Genomic DNA, 19816 nt, shown 5'->3' on the forward strand with positions numbered 1-19816 from the left:
AATATGAGAGGTCTTCTATATATAAAAAACCAAGCAATTCCCTCAAAAACATACAGCCTTACACGTAGGTGAAGATGCATGCATCTGTGCAAACAGCTGGCACAGTTGGCATAAAATATCTGCAAAATACACAGGCGGTCGGCAGAAAAAGTGATGGCTTGCAGCCCAAAAGTGGTGGTCGGCAGGCCACCAGAGGTTGTAGGCTGGAAAAGCTAGGCTTGGTCCGAAGCTGGGACAACAAAGGTACAAGGTTTGAAACTCAAAGTTGTGGTGTTTCGCTGAGGGCTTCGAGTACTGGACGAACATTTAGACTCATCATCGGGTGTGCATGCAAGGACGTCCAAGTCGTAAGGGCCGTCAAAAATGAAGTGTCTACATCTATGAAATTTGTTTAAGTTATGAATTGCCTCTCGTAATTTTGAAAATTACATTATGCCATTTCGAGTTTCTAATTGCATAACAAATAATCCATTTTATTAATAAATCATCAAGTTAATTAATAATTTTTAATGATATCATAAATATATTTCTATTAACAATTCTGATAATTTTATTATTGTATAGAAGAGTGTTAATTTTTTTTTTTTGTTAACTCTATTAAATAATTTTTTTTTATAAAAAGATATTTATAATTTTTTAAATTATAGATATCTGAGAACTTAGGATTATATATGTAATTTACTTTATATAAAAAAAATGGATAAATTACACTTACCTCTTCTGAGGTTTCTGACAATCATAAAGTTTTTCACTGTGGTTTCAATAATTAGAAAATACTTTCCTTACTTTTGAAATTATTATTAAGATTTCTCCACTGTTAGTCTTCTGTTAGTTTATTTAATAGAATATGTTGATGGCATATATTATGAGTAAAAAATTTTAAGATTGCCTTTATATATTCAAATGGTAAATTTCACTCACCTCTCTTAATATTTTACAAAAAAAATTAACAAAGACCCATATATTATTTTAGTAATGTTGAACAAAATTATTTAATTCTATATAATATTAAAAAAAAATTCTAAACTATTAAGATATTATTAAAATATTTAACCAAAAAAATAATTTTCATTGATAAAATACTTAAAAAGAAACCTCATCTGTAAATTAATGTTATTATAGAATACGTCCATAATTTCATATGAGATTTATTTCACGCTATATAAACAATATAAAATTTATCATTTGAACTAATGTAGTTATTGTTTGAATTTTTTTTAAAGAAAATTAAAACAAATTAACTGCTTTATTTTTTATTTTTTAAATAAATAAAATCCTTAGATCCAGGGAGCAATCCTTGAATACTGCTTATATTTGTAATTGGGTCATATTTTATTCTATAATTTGGATATGTTTTCAATACTTTATGTGCTGTTCTATGATGTGATAAAATCTTATAAGCCTTTTGTATTTGATTCATCAATATATATAAATCGATAACAATAATAAATAAATAAATAAATAGAGATAACGTATTATATCTTACATGTATTATTAAACCCTAACTTAGATTAACAATGTGTTTAAACAATAAATACAAATTCAATTTATTGTAAAAAGAGAATCATTGCTCATTACATCACGTAGAACCAAAACTTTTATGACAAGCATATATATTGTAGAATAACCACGTATTACCTTATCTAATAAATAAATAAAAACAAAAAAAAAATAACCACACATTAATATTCAACAAATTGATCACTATCAAACCTTAAAATAAATTAAATACAATCCTTTAATTGAAAATTACAAAACTAAATATAAAATTGTTGGCTTATTTTTCCTACGAAGGAAAATATCATAAATGCGAGCGTGCCAGCAAGGATTGAAAAATCCTTACAGATTAAATTCAAGCCAATTATCAAGCGATTGTGTTGACGGTTCTTTTGCCTCAACGAAGAGGACTTCAAATTTGCCAAGTGTAGCGAAAAGAAAAAATAAAAGAAGAAAGAGGGACGAAGAAGGACGATTGAGTGAACAATCAAAGTAATAAATACTTACCTCTACTCCTATGCTTCGAAAAGAAAGTGCATAAAATGCATCGAAATGGAAATGCTGAAAATAAATGCTTCGAAATATAAATCTATGTTAAACTACTCATAAGATAAGGAAAATGACAAGAAATATTGAAATCAATTGTCTTTGATTTTAGTTCTGGATCTTTTACAATGTAGCCATTAATAGCTATTTATAGAGGAAAAAATACAGCAATAACTATTTAATAACTACCCATTTCTTCCATCTTCATTCTTGTCTTGCCATGTGTCCTTCCACTCATCCACTTTGTCCTCCCACTCATCCACTTTGTCCTTCATATTCTCCATTATCTCTATAACTTCTTTTAACTTCCAAATGAATAAGAGGATGCCACGTGTCCTGCAATTATATAAATAATAAATAATAATAATAATTGCAGATTTATGGTGCTAACATTACCCCCCGCGGCCCTTAAAAATGATGTTTACTTGAATTTTTGAAGGGCCGAACCAAGCATATGACTAATCTAAGCAACAAAATGCTTCGAATAATATCAACAAAGTGCTTCGAATGATATAATAGCACCAATGAAGTGTTTCGAATGAGTATGAAATTATGACTAGATGTCTCGAATGTTAGCTATTACGGACTAGTAACAAGCTTCGAAGGTGGTACAAAGGACCAAAATCATCTTTCGAAGGTTGAAAGTGCCGACAAAGGACAAATTACATCCTTAGAAATACTCGGCAAAGTTTCGAAGGTTCACAACCACCATTATTGTTTCTTTGAAGTTGTTAATGTAGGATGGAGTGCTTCGGAGCTTACAAAATTATGGCAAAAGAGCCTTCGAAGCAGCTTTTAGCCAACATTGTAGTTATTCACATTTTGTATGTTCTGGTTCATACATAATTAATGAAAATATTAATTTTGTGCTTCGAACCAATTATTAATTCTTCGAAGACACCAAAACTATTGTTCTTCGAACCAACTTATCATGCCAAAAACAGGCATTATTCGACAACTAATTGATTGTCATTTTACATATATTTGAAGAGATGTACACATTTCGAAAGTTTTCAAAGCTTTATACAGTTTCGAAGGTGAAGTAATCAACCTTCGAAACAACTCTTGATGTTTCGAATGTATTTTCAAAGCTTTATACAGTTTCGAATGTGAAGTAATCAAGCTTCGAAACAACTCTTGATGTTTCGAATGTATCTTCGATGCTTTGATTGTGTACATACAAACAACTGGCCATCAATTTGAAAAGATAAGCCATTCTCAACCACTTATTTAAATGCATAGGCTTTTTCTAGCCAAGTTCATGCATTTTAAATGGTCATCCCTCGTTCTTAGTGCTTCAGACTCATAAGAACAATTTGTTATTAGCCACATCATCAGAATTATATTTTGATGTGAACCACAAACCCAAAAAGGATTTTGAACACCAACAGTCATGGTATAGTGTGACCATAAAAATTCATACTTTTTAACATTTTGAAAAATGTCAAAAAATTTGAATTCATGAACAGTGGCTTGTTCATTATTCTTGACCATGTTTGGTTTAAAAACATGTCTTTCGCCGAATTGATTTTCATAATTCTTTGGCAAAGTAGGTTGTTTTTCCATGTTAGCCATTAATGGCTTATGAAAATCCCCCATAAGAATGTTATTTTCAGGACTTGACTCTCTAAAAATTGATTTTTGGACCCCCCCAGCCATGTATGAAACATCATTCTTAGCCAAATTTGGCTCAAAAACATGCTCTTTCGTTATGTTAATTTCATAATTTGGCTCTTTAAAAACAGACTCTTGAACCCCCCGAGCCATTGACGAAATCAACTCTTTGCTTTTGCTATTTTCAACCATGAAAAAATTCTGAAAAAATTCACCAATTCTGGCCATTAAAGCCTCAGTTAAAGACTTGGTAGTGAGAGTTAATAACTCATCATTCCATTGGCGAATTTCTATATCAAGTTGATGAATTTCTCCAATTAAATGGTGTCTTTTTTTTCCACCAAATAATATTGTAATGGATGAAAGTTTATTTCATCAAGAAAATGGATCTCTTCTTGAAGATCTAAAATTTTCTTTCACGCCAATATATTTCAAATTGACAAGTTCGAATGGCAAAATCCAAATCGTTTGTCATTTCTTACACTTAGCAGTCCCACCGGGCGTGCCAAAAAATGTTGGCTTATTTTTTCTACGAAGGAAAATATCATAAATGCGAGCGTGCCAGCAAGGATTGAAAAATCCTTACAGATTAAATTCAAGCCAATTATCAAGCGATTGTGTTGACGGTTCTTTTGCCTCAACGAAGAGGACTTCAAATTTGCCAAGTGTAGCGAAAAGAAAAAATAAAAGAAGAAAGAGGGACGAAGAAGGACGATTGAGTGAACAATCAAAGTAATAAATACTTACCTCTACTCCTATGCTTCGAAAAGAAAGTGCATAAAATGCATCGAAATGGAAATGCTGAAAATAAATGCTTCGAAATATAAATCTATGTTAAACTACTCATAAGATAAGGAAAATGACAAGAAATATTGAAATCAATTGTCTTTGATTTTAGTTCTGGATCTTTTACAATGTAGCCATTAATGGCTATTTATAGAGGAAAAAATACAGCAATAACTATTTAGTAACTACCCATTTCTTCCATCTTCATTCTTGTCTTGCCATGTGTCCTTCCACTCATCCACTTTGTCCTCCCACTCATCCACTTTGTCCTTCATATTCTCCATTATCTCTATAACTTCTTTTAACTTCCAAATGAATAAGAGGATGCCACGTGTCCTGCAATTATATAAATAATAAATAATAATAAAAATTACAGATTTATGGTGCTAACAATATAATTAACAAAGTCTCTTTAATATAATTAAAATTCTATGTAATAATTTAACGAATTAATACAATTGTAATGTATACAAATAATCACAATTTATTTTATTTATCCAATTTAAAACTATCATACTAATAATCTTATCACTTAACTTTACAATATTAATAAAATGGGCAAATTACACCGTTGGTTTATGTATTATATATGTCTTTTGCTTTATTTTGATATTTATAATTTCAATTGATTCAATTTTGATTCTAAATTTTTTATTCTATCTCAAATTGATTCCAATTATTAGCATTTTTTTTTTATGAGAAATTAACATATGAGCGGCATGTATCATGTGTTTTAGAGGTAAAATTATAAAGTTGATCAATTCAGTAACTTAACCTTAGGCCTCGTTTGGCAACATGCCAGTTTAGCCAAAAAGCTAAAAAATTACTAAAAAAGTCAAAAAGCCAACAACCCATAGCAAAAAGTTAAAGATTCTCTTTTCTCTCTACTTTTTGCACATCTTTTCGTAAAAAACTAAAAAGTTATCCCAAACATAATAGCTTTTTTTAGTTCATATTTTAGCCAAATCGTCAAAAAGTTACTAAATTAGCCTGTTTCCAAACGAGGCCTTAATCAACTTAGTTATTATTTTTCTTCAAAAATCTAATGACATTATCAATTAAATGAAATTGGGACAAAATTTAAAATTAAAGGGTAAAATTGAATCAATTAAAAGCGCAGAAACCAAAATAATACAAACAAGCGACATGTATCGTGTTTTTTAAAAGTAAAATTATAAAATTAATCAATTCAGTAACTTAATCTTAATCAACTCAGTTATTATTTTTCTTCAAAAATCTAGTGATATTATCAATCGAATCAAATTGATCCAAAATGTAAAATTAAAGATCAAAATCGAATCAATTAAAAGCGCATGAACCAAAATAATACAAGCAACACAATATAAGAATTACAATCATAATTTACCTTAATAAAATTTTCTAATCTAATCCAACAACCAAAACAGGATTAAAATCTATTAATCATATCAGATTTTAGTCAAATAAAATTTTAGTCAAAGTTTAAATTAAGCCAATTAATATTAATTTTCTGATAAATAAAAATGACATCAATTTTGAGTCAATGAAACAGTAATTTGACTTTTTTTTCAAAATTAACGAAAAATTAATCGATGTTACCGCCGACTATGCTACAATACAATAAATTCATCTGGGTCCTCCATTCATGGAACCCAAATGAATGGACCGCTCAAATCCATACCTCAAACAAGTCACAATCCGATAATTTGTACTTCAAAATTGATATAGATATAGACATGGTCAAACAATTGCACAGGGTCATGATAGATAGTAATTGTCAAACAAGAACAAAATGAACTAAAAAAATCACCTGTCTCTCTCTACCCATGTCTGTTCTGTTCCAAGTCAAACCCCTCTCTCTCTCCTCCTCCATCTTCCACTGCATCCCAATACTGTCTCTCCTCACACCCACAAAATTTAGAGAGAGAGAGAGAGAGAGAATGAAGCCACCACCATCAACAGTATTCCCAGTCTTGTTCTGTCTCTTCATCATCTTCTTCTTCTCTATCCTCGTCTCAGCAGATATATCTCCTGGTTCAACCCTCTATGCTTCAAACCCTAACCAAACTTGGAATTCCCCAAACACCACCTTCTCTTTCGGCTTCATCTCCTCCGGCGGCGGTGCCGCCTTCTTCGCGGCCATCACCTACAACGGCATCCCCGTCTGGATCGCAGGCGCCTCCGACCCCGGCGGCGGTGCCTCCGATTCCTCCGCCTCCCTCCAATTCCTCCCCGACGGCAACCTCCGCCTCGTCAACGGCTCCTCCTCCACCGCCGTCGTCTGGCAGTCCAACACCGCCGGCCACGGCGTCTCCTCCGCCGCCCTCCACGACTCAGGTAACTTCGTCCTCCGAAACGCCACCGTTTCTGTGTGGTCCACCTTCGATAACCCTACTGATACAATCTTACCCTCACAAAACTTCACGGTTAACAAAGTATTGCGATCTGGGTTGTACTCTTTTAGTCTTCTTAGCTCTGGAAACTTAACTCTCCAATGGAATAACACTATTCTGTACTGGAATTTGGGTTTGAATTTATCAATCACCAACAACGTTAGTTTAACATCGCCCAGTTTAGGGCTTCAATCGATTGGGATATTATCGGTTTTCGATCCGTCGATTTCAAACCCTGTGATCATTGCTTATAGCAGTGATTATGCTGAAGGAAGTGATATACTTAGGTTTTTGAGGCTTGAAAATGATGGGAATTTGAGGATTTATAGCTCTGCAAAAGGTAGTGGAACAATCACTGAGAGATGGGCAGCTGTGAGTGATCAATGTCAAGTTTTTGGGTACTGTGGGAATATGGGTATTTGTAGTTACAATCAATCCAATCCGATTTGTGGGTGTCCATCACTGAATTTTGATCCGGTTGATCCGAATGATGGTAGGAAAGGGTGCAAGAGGAAGGTAGAGATTGCGGATTGTCCTGGCAGCGCAACTATGTTGGAATTGGATCATGCAATGTTCTTAACATACGCTCCTGAGTTAGCTTCCCAAGTTTTCTTCGTGGGTATATCCGCGTGTAGGTTGAATTGCCTAGTCAGTGGCTCTTGTATTGCTTCGACCTCGTTGGCTGATGGAACAGGGTTGTGCTACTTGAAAGTTCCAAATTTTGTGAGCGGGTATCATTCGCCCGCTCTTCCCAGTACTTCCTATGTCAAGGTTTGTGGCCCTGTCATTGAAAACCCTACTCCTTCAGTTGGCATTGCCGAGGGCAAAGGTTCAGGATTGCATGCATGGATAGTTGTTGTTGTGGTTATAGGGACTATTTTGGGTTTGGTTGTGTTGGAGGGTGGTTTGTGGTGGTGGTTTTGTAGAAACAGCCCCAAATTTGGGGGTTTGTCGGCTCAATATGCCCTTCTTGAATATGCGTCTGGTGCACCAGTCCAGTTCTCGTACAACGAGCTACACCGTGCCACAAAGGGTTTCAAGGAGAAACTTGGAGCCGGAGGGTTTGGGACTGTTTACAGAGGTGTTCTTGCCAATAGAGCTGTCGTTGCAGTGAAGCAACTCGAGGGAATCGAGCAGGGGGAGAAACAGTTTCGAATGGAGGTTGCAACTATAAGTAGCACCCACCATTTGAATCTGGTCAGATTGATAGGGTTTTGCTCTGAAGGACGTCACAGGCTTTTGGTATATGAGTTCATGAAAAATGGGTCGCTCGATAGTTTCCTCTTTACAACTGAAGAACAGTCGGAAAAATTGTTGAATTGGGAGTGTAGGTTTAGCGTAGCCCTAGGGACCGCGAAGGGTATCACATACCTTCACGAGGAGTGTCGAGACTGCATCGTGCACTGTGACATAAAGCCAGAAAACATTCTTTTGGATGATATTTACAATGCCAAAGTATCAGATTTTGGGCTTGCAAAACTTGTAAATCCAAAGGACCATAGGTACCGAACATTGACGAGTGTTAGGGGGACTAGAGGGTATTTGGCACCAGAATGGCTTGCAAATTTGCCAATAACATCAAAATCCGATGTTTACAGTTATGGTATGGTTTTGTTGGAGATAGTGAGTGGCAGAAGGAATTTTGAAGTATCTGCAGATACAAATGGGAAAAAGTTTTCTACCTGGGCTTATGACGAGTTTGAAAGGGGAAATGTGACGGGAATTGTTGACAAAAGGCTTGCAGATTATGAGGTCAATATGGAGCAAGTGATTAGGGCAATTCGGGTGAGTTTTTGGTGCATCCAAGAGCAACCATCTCAAAGGCCGATGATGGGAAAAGTGGTGCAGATGCTAGAAGGGATTACTGAGATAGACAAGCCTCCACCCCCCAAGGCGGTGGCTGAAATGCCTGTTAGCGGAACGAGTGTGAACGTAAGCGGTGGTTTCAGTGCTCTCTCGACATGCGTGGCCTCAGTCCCGGTTCCCTCTTCATCGTCCTCCTTCCAAACAACACAACAAATTTCGTCTCTTGTACTAGGTGAGCTGCCAACAAGATCTGCTCCAGCCCGTTTGGATTGAGTGATTTGGAGAGAAAAGAAAAGAAAAGAAAGCAAAGCAATTTAATTACTTCTTTGAAACCTATTGGGGGATTGTATCTTATCATTCTCATTATCATGTAGTGTAGAATTTTTTTCAAGACCTGGCTTTTTTGCTGTAGATTTGAGTTCTTTGTACAAGTTCACTTCCAAGTCAATAGAAGAATTGTAATTAATTTGGTGTGCACAATTATTGGATGTTGAACATATTATCCACCTATAATTTTCCACTTTGCAACTGATGTTATCATTGCCATCTCTTTTAATGTTATGTTTGGATTTTGGATTTGAGTGGGCATTTGTGGACTGAAGAATAAAGTTACAAAAATAGAAGTTGAATTTTTGTCATTTTTCCCTCTTCTCATTTTCTTCACAATTCATGATTCAAACCCAATCTAAATTAATATTTATGTGGAAGGAAAGAGAAGAAGAAAAGGGTGAAAGACAACTATAGTTGTGGTCCTAAAATATGATTTCATTTGGGAAGATCATCTTTGTAGTTAGGCCATTATGGGCTAATTTAACTTAAATTCCTTTCTGAAATTTTATTGCAGGTCTTTGGTTTCTTTTTTGGTCAGGGAGGGGATCGGGGAAGAGACTTGCTCCTGGCTCATATCATATTTGTATAGGTCACTCGTAAGAATAAAATGTTCAACTCCTTAAAACATGTAAAATTGATAGACTCAGAATATTAATGCCTTGGGTGAATGCTTACCTTCAGTATAATCGTACCAAATGTAAAGATAACACTCGAGTTTCTGGAAATATTTCAAGAGGGAGTTCCATGGGAAGAGGAAAATGTTAGATATCACCCCATGTGAGGGGTGATGCTTTTCTCCATGTGTGAATGGAAGCCAAGTAAGTCATCAATGGAGGCTGATGGAGTCAAGGAAGATGGCCAACTACCTTACCTACTAACAAGCTACTAACAAGCTGCAATGGACCGCCACCAAAAAGAGAAGAAGAGAGCTGGTAGTCAGCTCACATGGAAGACTCTTTCTCCTACCATTATGTATATAAATGGAGAGGGTGAGGGAGAGAGTGAGGGTGAGAAAATTTGAGAGTAAGCAAAATGTAAAGAGAGGAAAAACAGAGACAATCTGTGGCGAGAGGGAGCTCTCTCGATGTGAGAGGAGGAGCTAAGTGTTGAGTGGAGAGAGAGAGTCTCCTCCATTGTATTCTCTTTGTAATCTTTCCATTGTTATAATGATATTGGTTTCTCTCCCGTGGACGTAGGCATTAGGTCGAACCATGTAAATCTTTTGTGTCTCCTTTCTGTGTGTGTGTGTGAGATTGATTTCTGATGTGCCTTAATCCTAACAAACAATTCAAAAAATATATAAATTTATATATATGTGAACACTATAGTCACATGAATTGAAGAATAGTTTTGTTATTAAAAAAATAAAATAAAAATGAACAACAATTATGATTACAAGAATATATCATTCATTATTTTGAAAGCAAATAAGATTTGTATCATAAAGTATGTTTGTTTGTTTAATCTAATTTTTTATATGAATGATATGTTCGGAAGGTTTTACAAGATGAACATTTTGAATCATCAAAGTAGCTACTCCCGTGATGAGCCCATTGGGTGCAACAATATGGGTTTGTTTTTTTATTACATTTTCAAAATATGAACAAAATACATTTTCTGCTTTGCGTCAATACACTTATTAGACAACGAGTTTAGTATTTTAAATCAATTAAATATGGGGAACTTACTGATAAGTCCCATGTACAAAATTCAAGACCCAGTTAATCCTCAAACAAAACACTTGCACCAATTAGTCCTATACATTTTTAATTGTTACCAAAAAATCTTTTTTTTTTTTTTTTTTTAAATTTACAGACACTGTTACACCTTACTACCGTCAGACTTCCATCAAACGGTCACCGGAGACTCGTCGGAATGTTCAACATCGCAGGAAAGTCGCCGGAGTTTCGCCGGAAGTTCACCGGAGTGTTAAGAATGTTAATGGAAGTCGCCGGAATGTTCAGAATGTTCACTGGACGTTAAGAACATCACCGGAGACTCACCGGAATGTCTAGAATATTGTCGGAAAAAAAAAGAATAAATGGAGAAATTAGAGCAAAAAAAACATCGCAAAACGTGCTAAATATTGATAAATTAAAAGGAAAAAAAATAAAACGACAAAAAACAGCAACAATGGGAAAAACATATGTTATTTTTCAATTTTTATAAGGTTCAAGCAAATAATCTCCAATATTGATCAAACTGAAAAGTATGTTTTGAAACTGTAAAATGTTACAGTTTCAAAGCAAAAATCTATTAAGCATTTATCCTTATTAATCAAACTGAAAAACATGTTATAAAACTATAAAATTTTACAGTTCTAAAGAATGTTATAAAACTGTAAAATTTTACAGTTTTATACCATGATTCATTCCAGCACCAAAAAAATTTGAAACTGTAAAATTTTACAGTTTTAAACCATGATTCATTCCAGCATCAAAAAAAATTTGAAACTGTAAAATTTTACAGTTTTCACTGCCTGTAACTAAAACTCAAAAACTACTTGTTCAGAATTTGAAAATTTTCTCCATTAGAACAGAAAAACAGAAGTGTATAGCAGAGAAAATAAAAAAAAATAAGAGATTGAAGGAGAAAGGCAGATATAGAGAGAGGATTGTACTCCGGCAACTATTTTTTGTTTAGATCTAGCCAAATCTGATGTAGATCTAAGTAGATCTACATCAGATCTGAGTAAATCCACTCATCTTCTTCGTCGGAAATATATCATCTTCGCCGTCGGTGAGGGTGAAGTCACGAGTTTATTTCGATGGTTGGTGGTTTTCGGTGAACCCCGATCAACGGAGAAAGACGTGATCACCGGTAGTCGTCCATGACAAAGAAGATAAGAGCAAAATGCAAAAAAAAAAGAGAGAGAAAAACGTAAAGAGTCAGGTAAAAAGCAGAGAGAGAGAGAGAGAGAGAAGAAAGTAGAACTTTTGAGTCTACTCAAAAAGTTACTGGATTAAATAATGTCTACATGTTTCACATAGGACTTGTGAGTAATTTTACCATTAAATATTATATTTTATTTGCACACTTTAAAAATGTATGATCAAAAGATTCTCAACGTGTTTGGTTTCAATTTTTTAAACTTATATTTTTTGAAAATTTTAGAGTTTTTGTTTGGTTAAGTCTAAAATAAAAAAAAAGTTTTCAATTTTTTTTTTTACCAGATGCACACTTGGAAACAGAAATGTGATTTGATATGACTGGTTCATTTTTGTTTTCTTTCTACTTTTTGATGCGACTTGTTCTCTTTTGTTTTGTTTTTTTTTTTTTATGTTGCTGAATGGTTCTAACAAGTTGACCGAAAGTTCAACGTAGTGAGATTTTAAATTTTACGTTGACACAATATTCAATGTGGAGGGATTTTAAATTTAAAAACAAAACAAAATTCAAAAATACTTTTGTATTTGATGTTATAAAAGTTTATAAGTTGGTTACTTAATTTTTTTTATGCCAATTTGTGATTAAATTACGTATTTTGTAGTTGATATCATGAAATTTTATGATAAAGTCACAAATACAGTATGTATATATATATACGTAAAACAAATATGATAGTATTTTTGATGTGACAATAAATTTTTTTTTTCAATTTATTATTGAATACATCATTTAGTCTGCCCTCTCTCTCTATGTAAGGAGGGAAATTTGAATTTCTTTGCAATAGTAAATTTTTAGAAACAAAACATATATCTATTTTCAAAACATAGTTGTTAAATTATTTTTTTTTAAAAATAACTTAAAAAACGAAAACCAAACATATATTATGTTCTAGAATTATAACAAGCAATGGGCCTCCTGGTATAAGCTTTCAGATTTCCAAACGAACTAGTAACCAGTAATCCATTTATGTTTTCATTACTTCTAATGTGTAATAGGCACAAAGGCCATTAAGGTAAAATTCATTCAATGTCACATAGGGGTGAGAGTATAGTTGTTCAAGTAACTCCACAATGCCTCCTAAAACATTTCCAATCGGCTCTTCAAGAGCCATCAGACACAGGTATAAAACAATTATTTATTTATTTATTTATTTTGTTTCCAATGCATGTGTAAATCTTGTTGTTAACTTCCTTAACGTACAAAATTGAGTCCTATTTTTTTCACTTTTTATCAATTAAATTTATCTTCTAACTTTTGACCCAAAAAATAAATAAATAATTAATTAAAGAGCTCTGCTCTTAGATAGTTAATCAATATGAACAAATATGTAATAATTATGATAGGAATTATTACCGTCGTGGCCTATTCCTAGGTTTTTTGGATAGTAAAGTGAATTTTTTTCGTAGAAATAAAATTGTCAAATATGAAAATGTTTTTATTTATTTATTTATAGCAAAATGTACTTTTTTTTTTAATAAATTGACATTTTAATCACAATCAAACGAAACATAATAAGGATAAGAATTTAATAGCACAAAAACCTTTCATTGGTTGTTTAGAGCTCTATAGGTGCATAGAACTTCCGTTTTCTAAATTTTGTATGACAATTATGGATAGCAATATACTCTAGCCCATTCATTCCAACCCAATAAATAAAACAAAAGTAAGAAATAAATAAAAATAAAACAAAGGATGCCTTGTAAAGCAAAATGAAACAAATTATGCTTTGTAAAGTAGAATGTGTCCAAAATACCGAAGTGCTTATTTGGTGTTGCATATGCAAGCCTTTCAGCAACAAAAGTTCCATGGCAATGAGCACAATATCTCTGTACATAAAAGTAAAACTACAATATTTTTGCCACCCTCAATGATGCCCTTTTTTAAAAAAATATTTTTATTTATTTGTCCTTTAGAAAGATTAGAAGTACAATTATGCGAGAAAAATAAATATTAAAACCTCCCTCCAATTATTAGCCGACTTGATCCATAACTTGCTGGTGACTCATTTAGATTAATTTCAATAGGCAAAAAGGACGCGGAAGCTACCGTTTCTAAAATGCAAGCAAGGTAGTTTGCTTACTCTCCTAGTAGCGTACATTGGCAAACTATCAAAGTTTTAGGTTTGTTTTAAAATATGTTCTTTGTGGGTTCACATTGTTTACAAAGATCAATAGTACAGCTTCATCAATCATGCTAAGGTTTGGTTTGGGAAGTGGGTTGGTTTTTTTAATTTTTTGACTTTTATAATTATTTTAACTTGGAGTTAAAAAATTTTATTTGAAGACTTTTGACTTTTTTAATTTTTTTGTGAGAGAAAAAATGTAATAATTATAGATTAGATGTAATGTTTTGTCTTATTAAACTAAAAATCCTATTTATTTTTTTTTGTTAACAAAAAAAAACGATCATGCTACGTAGCTCGAATGCCGCGGCTCGAATCGCGGCTCGACACCAAAACGACGTCGTTTTGGTGTCGATTTTGTATTTTTTTTTTTTTTTTTTTTTCCTGGTTTTGCAGAAGAAGAAGAAGAAGAAGGGAGGAGGAAGGGAGGAGGAAGGGGAGGAGGAGGAGGAGGAGGAGGAGGAGGGAGGGGAGGGGAGGGGAGGGGGCCATCAAAACCCGGTTTGAGGAGGAGGGGAGGCTGGGCTGCGACGGAGGCGGGGCTGCGACGGAGGAGGAAGCAGCAGCAGCGGCCGGAGCTGCGGCGACGGCGGGGCGGGGCTGCGACGACGGCGGGGCGGGGCTGCGACGACGCCGACCTTCCTCTCCCTCCCTTCTCTTTCTCCTCTCCCTCTCTTTCTCTCCCTCTCCCTCTCCCTCTCCCTCTCGAGCCATTTCGAGCCTGGTAGCTTCGAGCTACCAGGCATTTTCCAAAAAAAAAACTCTAAATCCACTTCTCAGACAGGCACTAAATAAAAGATAATACACCCGTGCTTCAGTGACAACACGATTAAAGGAACAATATTCGATTTGAAATTTTTATTATTATTAATGGCTACACAAAAGTGCATTACTTTTTCTTTTTCGCAAACGACATTTTTACAAGAAAAAAATAAGTAAAAGTAAGGGAGAGAAGAGAAGCAATGCCAATGATGCGACAACAATCTGAGGAATGAAAATCACTCTTTTTTTTTATTTATTTAGTGGACATTTTAAAATATTTTTAAATTTTAAACATTTTAGTTTGGGGTATTTTGAAAAAATGATAAAAAGTTAACTTTTAACTTTTTACTAAGTTTTTGACATTTTTAAAAAGTGATTTAAAAAATTGATAAAAAATTACTTTTGACTTTTTTAGTTAATACTTATTTATAATGTCACATTATAGTAGACTAACCAAACTACACCCACCCAATTTAATAAATTTACATTGTCACCCATGTATAACCTTAAATAATATAAAGGATATAATTATAATTTCTTATGTAACTTTTTTTCAATTTACCAAATGATTTCTTGTTTAAAAAGCCAAATATAACTTCTTCTTTTTTTTTTTTTTTTTTTTTTCCAAGTTATAAACATAACTTTTTATCATGTTGCCAAAAGACGACTATACGGGAACCTAATTATTGACTTAAAGCTTTTCCCAAGGTCCTAATTTTTATTTTTTTTTGTGAAATCCAATGATACATGTTTCCTTTATTCATCAATCACTACAATAACCAAAGCGCTTGGAGTTAATAAACAAAACAAAATTCTTTTTAATAATTAATTTCATTACAAACAAAGATCTATAGGTCACTCCACCTTGAAGTTTTCCTACTATTACACCTTAATGCGGGACAAAGTGGGATAGCTTCCGATGCCAAACCACTAGCATGCCCTAGACAAACTTTGTAGGGTTGTTGGGTATTGTTTGGGAATAGGGCCAAACCAGATTTTGATTAGAGTTGAGATAGTAGATGTTCTTTACATTTAAATATTTATGAAAATAGTGTTTTGTAATTTTATTTTTATATATTTTTAATGCAAATTTTAAGTTTGGTCTCTTTTCTCTTAATTAAAACTCGTGGTTACGGATATCGTGTATCATAGTAGAAGCTTTTATTGTACCTTCGGACCAAAATTGAGAAATATTAATAATACCATAACCTATTATGGGGACATAATTTTTGAATGATAACACGTGGCCGAGGTGTCATCGAAATGCCAGCCGAGGTACCGCGTGTCCTGGTCATGACGCCGAGATGATCTCGGCTAAGCCGAGGTTATCTGTGAAGAAACCAGGATCCAAGATAAGCGGATAAGGGACAAGAGTACTAGAATGGGAGAAGACTTCAGTTTGGGTAAAGATAAGACTCTTAGAGAATTTATCCCAATCCTACTAGGAGTCCAAGATTAGCAGTAATCCTAAATCCATTACAGCTAGGCTTCTATTGGGATTAGGATTGTGTTGGCTATAAAAAGGAGGCACCCTCATAGGCCTAAGGGATGCCTTTTATGCTCTGTCTAGTGAGTTAAGCACTATTGGTTATCTTTGAGAGATATTTTAGTGACTTAATCGTCGGAGTGCTCCCGGATAGACGAGCCACCGCCGAAATCTCTTCTTTCTGTTGCAGGTCGTTCTGGCTTAATCTATTCTGCCAGTGTTCTCCAACTGAGTGCTTGATTGACAGTGTGGTCGGAAATTGGCACGCACAATTTGGCGCCGTCTGTGGAAAAGAAAGGAGAATAGATGGCCAACGACGAACAGAAAGAGAAGGTTGGAGATGACACCCCTACTAAGAGTGGGAAACATATTGACCTTGACGTCGAAGAAGACAACTACAACGAAGAGACTCGTGATAAGAATCACGGAGGAAAGGACGTTGGCCAAGAGGACGGCGTACCGAAGAAATCGGACCAGAGCGGGTATTATAACAAAGACGACCTCCAGGTATGGAAAGATAGATGCCTGCAGAGGGATGACGAGATAAAGAGAATGGCGGACAAATTGGCAGACTTGCAAACGGTCGTCAATTTCATGATGTAGAACAACGTCATACAGCCATTGTTCCCACTACAAGATACGCCGATTCCAGCGGCCAAGAAAGGTGCCCAGAAAGGGGGGCAGGAAATAGTTCCTGCAGTCCCTCAGCATGGCGGGACCAAGGGACATTCTCACTGGCCTTCACGGGAGATCGGGCATGGAGAATCCTAGAAGACACGTCGAACAAAAGAAACCTGCACCAAAGAACATCAGGATGTTCAGGGAAAGGAACACTGTTTCGACACGACCAATGGAGGAAGGTCCAAAAGGACTCACGATGACACTAGAAGTAGTGCACCAAAGAGGCTGAAATCCGAAGATAGCCGAGCTCTTGAACGAACCAAAAAGGATCTGGGAGATCACCTACAGAGGAAGCAACAAGATACCAAGGTACCCTCCCCGGTCAAGCCGAAAATTCCGTTCTCGGAAGAATTAGACAAAGTTGAGGTCCCGAAGAGATTCAGTATGTCGAGGTTCCAGATATACGATGGGAAGTCGGACCCCAACTTTCACGTCGGATTATACCTGAACGCGATGGCGTTATACTCTGGGAACGAGTCGTTGCTCTGCAAAGTGTTCCCCTCATCATTCGGGGAAATTGTATCTGACTAGTTTCACAAGTTACAGAAAGGAACTGTGAAAACCTGGGAAGGCCTGGCTGAGATGTTTGTGACCAAGTTCGTGACAAACAAACTACAGCCATTGAGGGTGGACGCCCTAATGGCCTTGAAGATCGACAAGGATGAAAGCCGTAGGGCCTATGCCAAAAGGTATTATGAGGTATTCAACCGAATACCAGGATGTAACCAAGAGGTGGCAGTCATGTCGTTTAAAAACGGCTTGAAGGATGGCTGCCTGCTTCGAAAATCACTGGCAAAGACATTGTCAAAAAGCATGGAGGAGCTAATGGCCAGGATAGAAAAGTATGCCAGAGCCGAGGAAGACACGCCGGGGACAAAGGCGTCCAAACAAGAGAAGAGAAATGGTTCGCCGAAGCGAAGTCGAGATAATACTAGACACGAGAAGACATGAGCTTAGCCTAAGTAAGCAGATCCCAGATTCCAGATCTGGAATCCCAGATCCCAGAAGACAAGATCTCGGCTTAGATGATTAAGTCCAAGAAGAGAAGAGCTTGGCCTAAGTTAAAGAATTTTTTCCACAAAGGAGTATGTGAAAGCCATGCAGGGGGCAGATCCCCTGCCCATAGAGCAATATTAAGGTCAAAGCCACGTGCCTAATGAGAACCCAAGTGGAGTTTAGGTTCACATTAGGGGGCAGAGAGAAGAAAAATGGGTTTAACACTTGTTGAAACTTGAGAAAAGTTTACAAGTTGAAGTTAAATCGAGATAATGTTTAACACTTGTTGAAACTTGAGAAAAGTTTACAAGTTGAAGTTAAATCGAGATGATATTTAACACTTGTTGAAACTTAAGAAAATTTTACAAATTAAAGTTAAACCGAGATGATGTTTAACAATTGTTGAAACTTAAGAAAAGTTTACAAGTTGAAGTGAAACCAAGATGGTGTTTAACACTTGTTGAAACTTGAGAAAAGTTTACAAGTTGAAGTTAAACCGAGATGATGTTTAACACTTGTTGAAACTTGAGAAAAGTTTACAAGTTGAAGTTAAACCAAGATGATGAAGTTAAATCGAGATGATATTTAACACTTGTTGAAACTTGAGAAAAGTTTACAAGTTGAAGTTAAACCGAGATGATGTTTAACACTTGTTGAAACTTGAGAAAAGTTTACAAGTTGAAGTTAAACCGAGATGATGTTTAACACTTGTTAAAATTTGAGAAAATTTTGCAAGTTGAAATTAAACCGAGATTATGTGTTAACACTTGTTGAAACTTGAGAAAAGTTTACAAGTTGAAGTTAACCGAGGTTATGTTAAAAGAAGAGTGGTTTAACACTTGTTGAAATTTTGAGAAAAATTTTCAAGTTAAGCCAAAGTTATGTTGAAAAAAATATCTACATACTTGCCGAGATTACTATGTTGCCAAGACTTGAAAGAAATTTGAAAACAGAAGTCTTGCTAAAAGTGAAGTATCAAGTTGTAAATAACACTTGTGAAAATATTATAAATATTTTCAAGTGTTAAGCCAAGGCTGAGATAAACCGATTAGTGGATATAGCCGAGGTGTTACACCCTGAGGAGATTGCACAGTTAAGGTGTATTTTGAAGACGTACAAATTATTTTAAGTATAGAATCGTACAAGAGTAAAAGGAAGACACATACAACCACGTTAAAAGAAGAAAATAAAGAATGCATTCAGAAAAGGAAAGAAGGCACTTCAGCCTAACATTGAAGAATGATTGTTTAGATTACAAAAAGGCCGGTGTGAAGTACGCCGGTGTCAGACGATGGTAGTAAGCAAAGAAGTGCAACAAAAGCAGCAATGAAGGATTTGAGAGAGAAAATTTTGATTTTGATCAAAAACATGAAAATGGCGACAAAATGACAATTATGGTACCTTGGACGACGTGCTTGTCAGACGGGGCACGCAAAAGTGATACGACTTGATGGCACGTATCAGGTCCGAACCAGTAAGGGAAAGACACGTGGTAAAAACGGTTGAAATACTGTGCGTCCCAGCTCATACGCATGCTGGAACTCTTGGAGTTCTTGATTCAATGAAGCAAATACCTCGGCTAGGAGGACGATTTCGGTTGAGAGACTTGAAAGAACTTGGTCAATTGGTTCTAAAGCATTTATGAAAGCAGACTATAGGTCTTGGTCATATTGAGCCGACGAGTTTTGACTTCGGCAATAAATAATGAAGCGAGCTTAGCCGACGTGCTAAAATGGAAGAAATGATATAGGTTCCATCACCTCAGGATGCCGAGGTAATAGAACCTAGGGGGGCAGTTGTGGGGACATAATTTTTGAATGAGAACACGTGGCCGAGGTGCCGCGTGTCCTGGTCATGACGCCGAGATGATCTCGGCTAGGCCGAGATTATCTGCGAAGAAATCGGGATCCGAGATAAGCGGATAAGGGA

The 19816-nt window shown here is 35.3% G+C and overlaps 1 protein-coding gene across 1 annotated transcript; it reads left to right on the forward strand.

Moving 5' to 3' along the window:
- Positions 1–6194: 6194 nt before the first annotated feature.
- Positions 6195–9101, forward strand: LOC114281420 (G-type lectin S-receptor-like serine/threonine-protein kinase At1g34300). The gene has a single exon (XM_082874736.1). The coding sequence runs from the start codon at positions 6249–6251 to the stop codon at positions 8892–8894; it is 2646 nt and encodes an 881-aa protein (XP_082730862.1). The 5' UTR covers positions 6195–6248; the 3' UTR covers positions 8895–9101.
- The last annotated feature ends 10715 nt before the right edge of the window (positions 9102–19816 follow it).

Source organism: Camellia sinensis, chromosome 6 (genome assembly GCF_055761805.1).
Source record: "Camellia sinensis isolate YWXY chromosome 6, ASM5576180v1, whole genome shotgun sequence".
In the NCBI taxonomy this organism is placed as follows: Eukaryota; Viridiplantae; Streptophyta; class Magnoliopsida; order Ericales; family Theaceae; genus Camellia; species Camellia sinensis.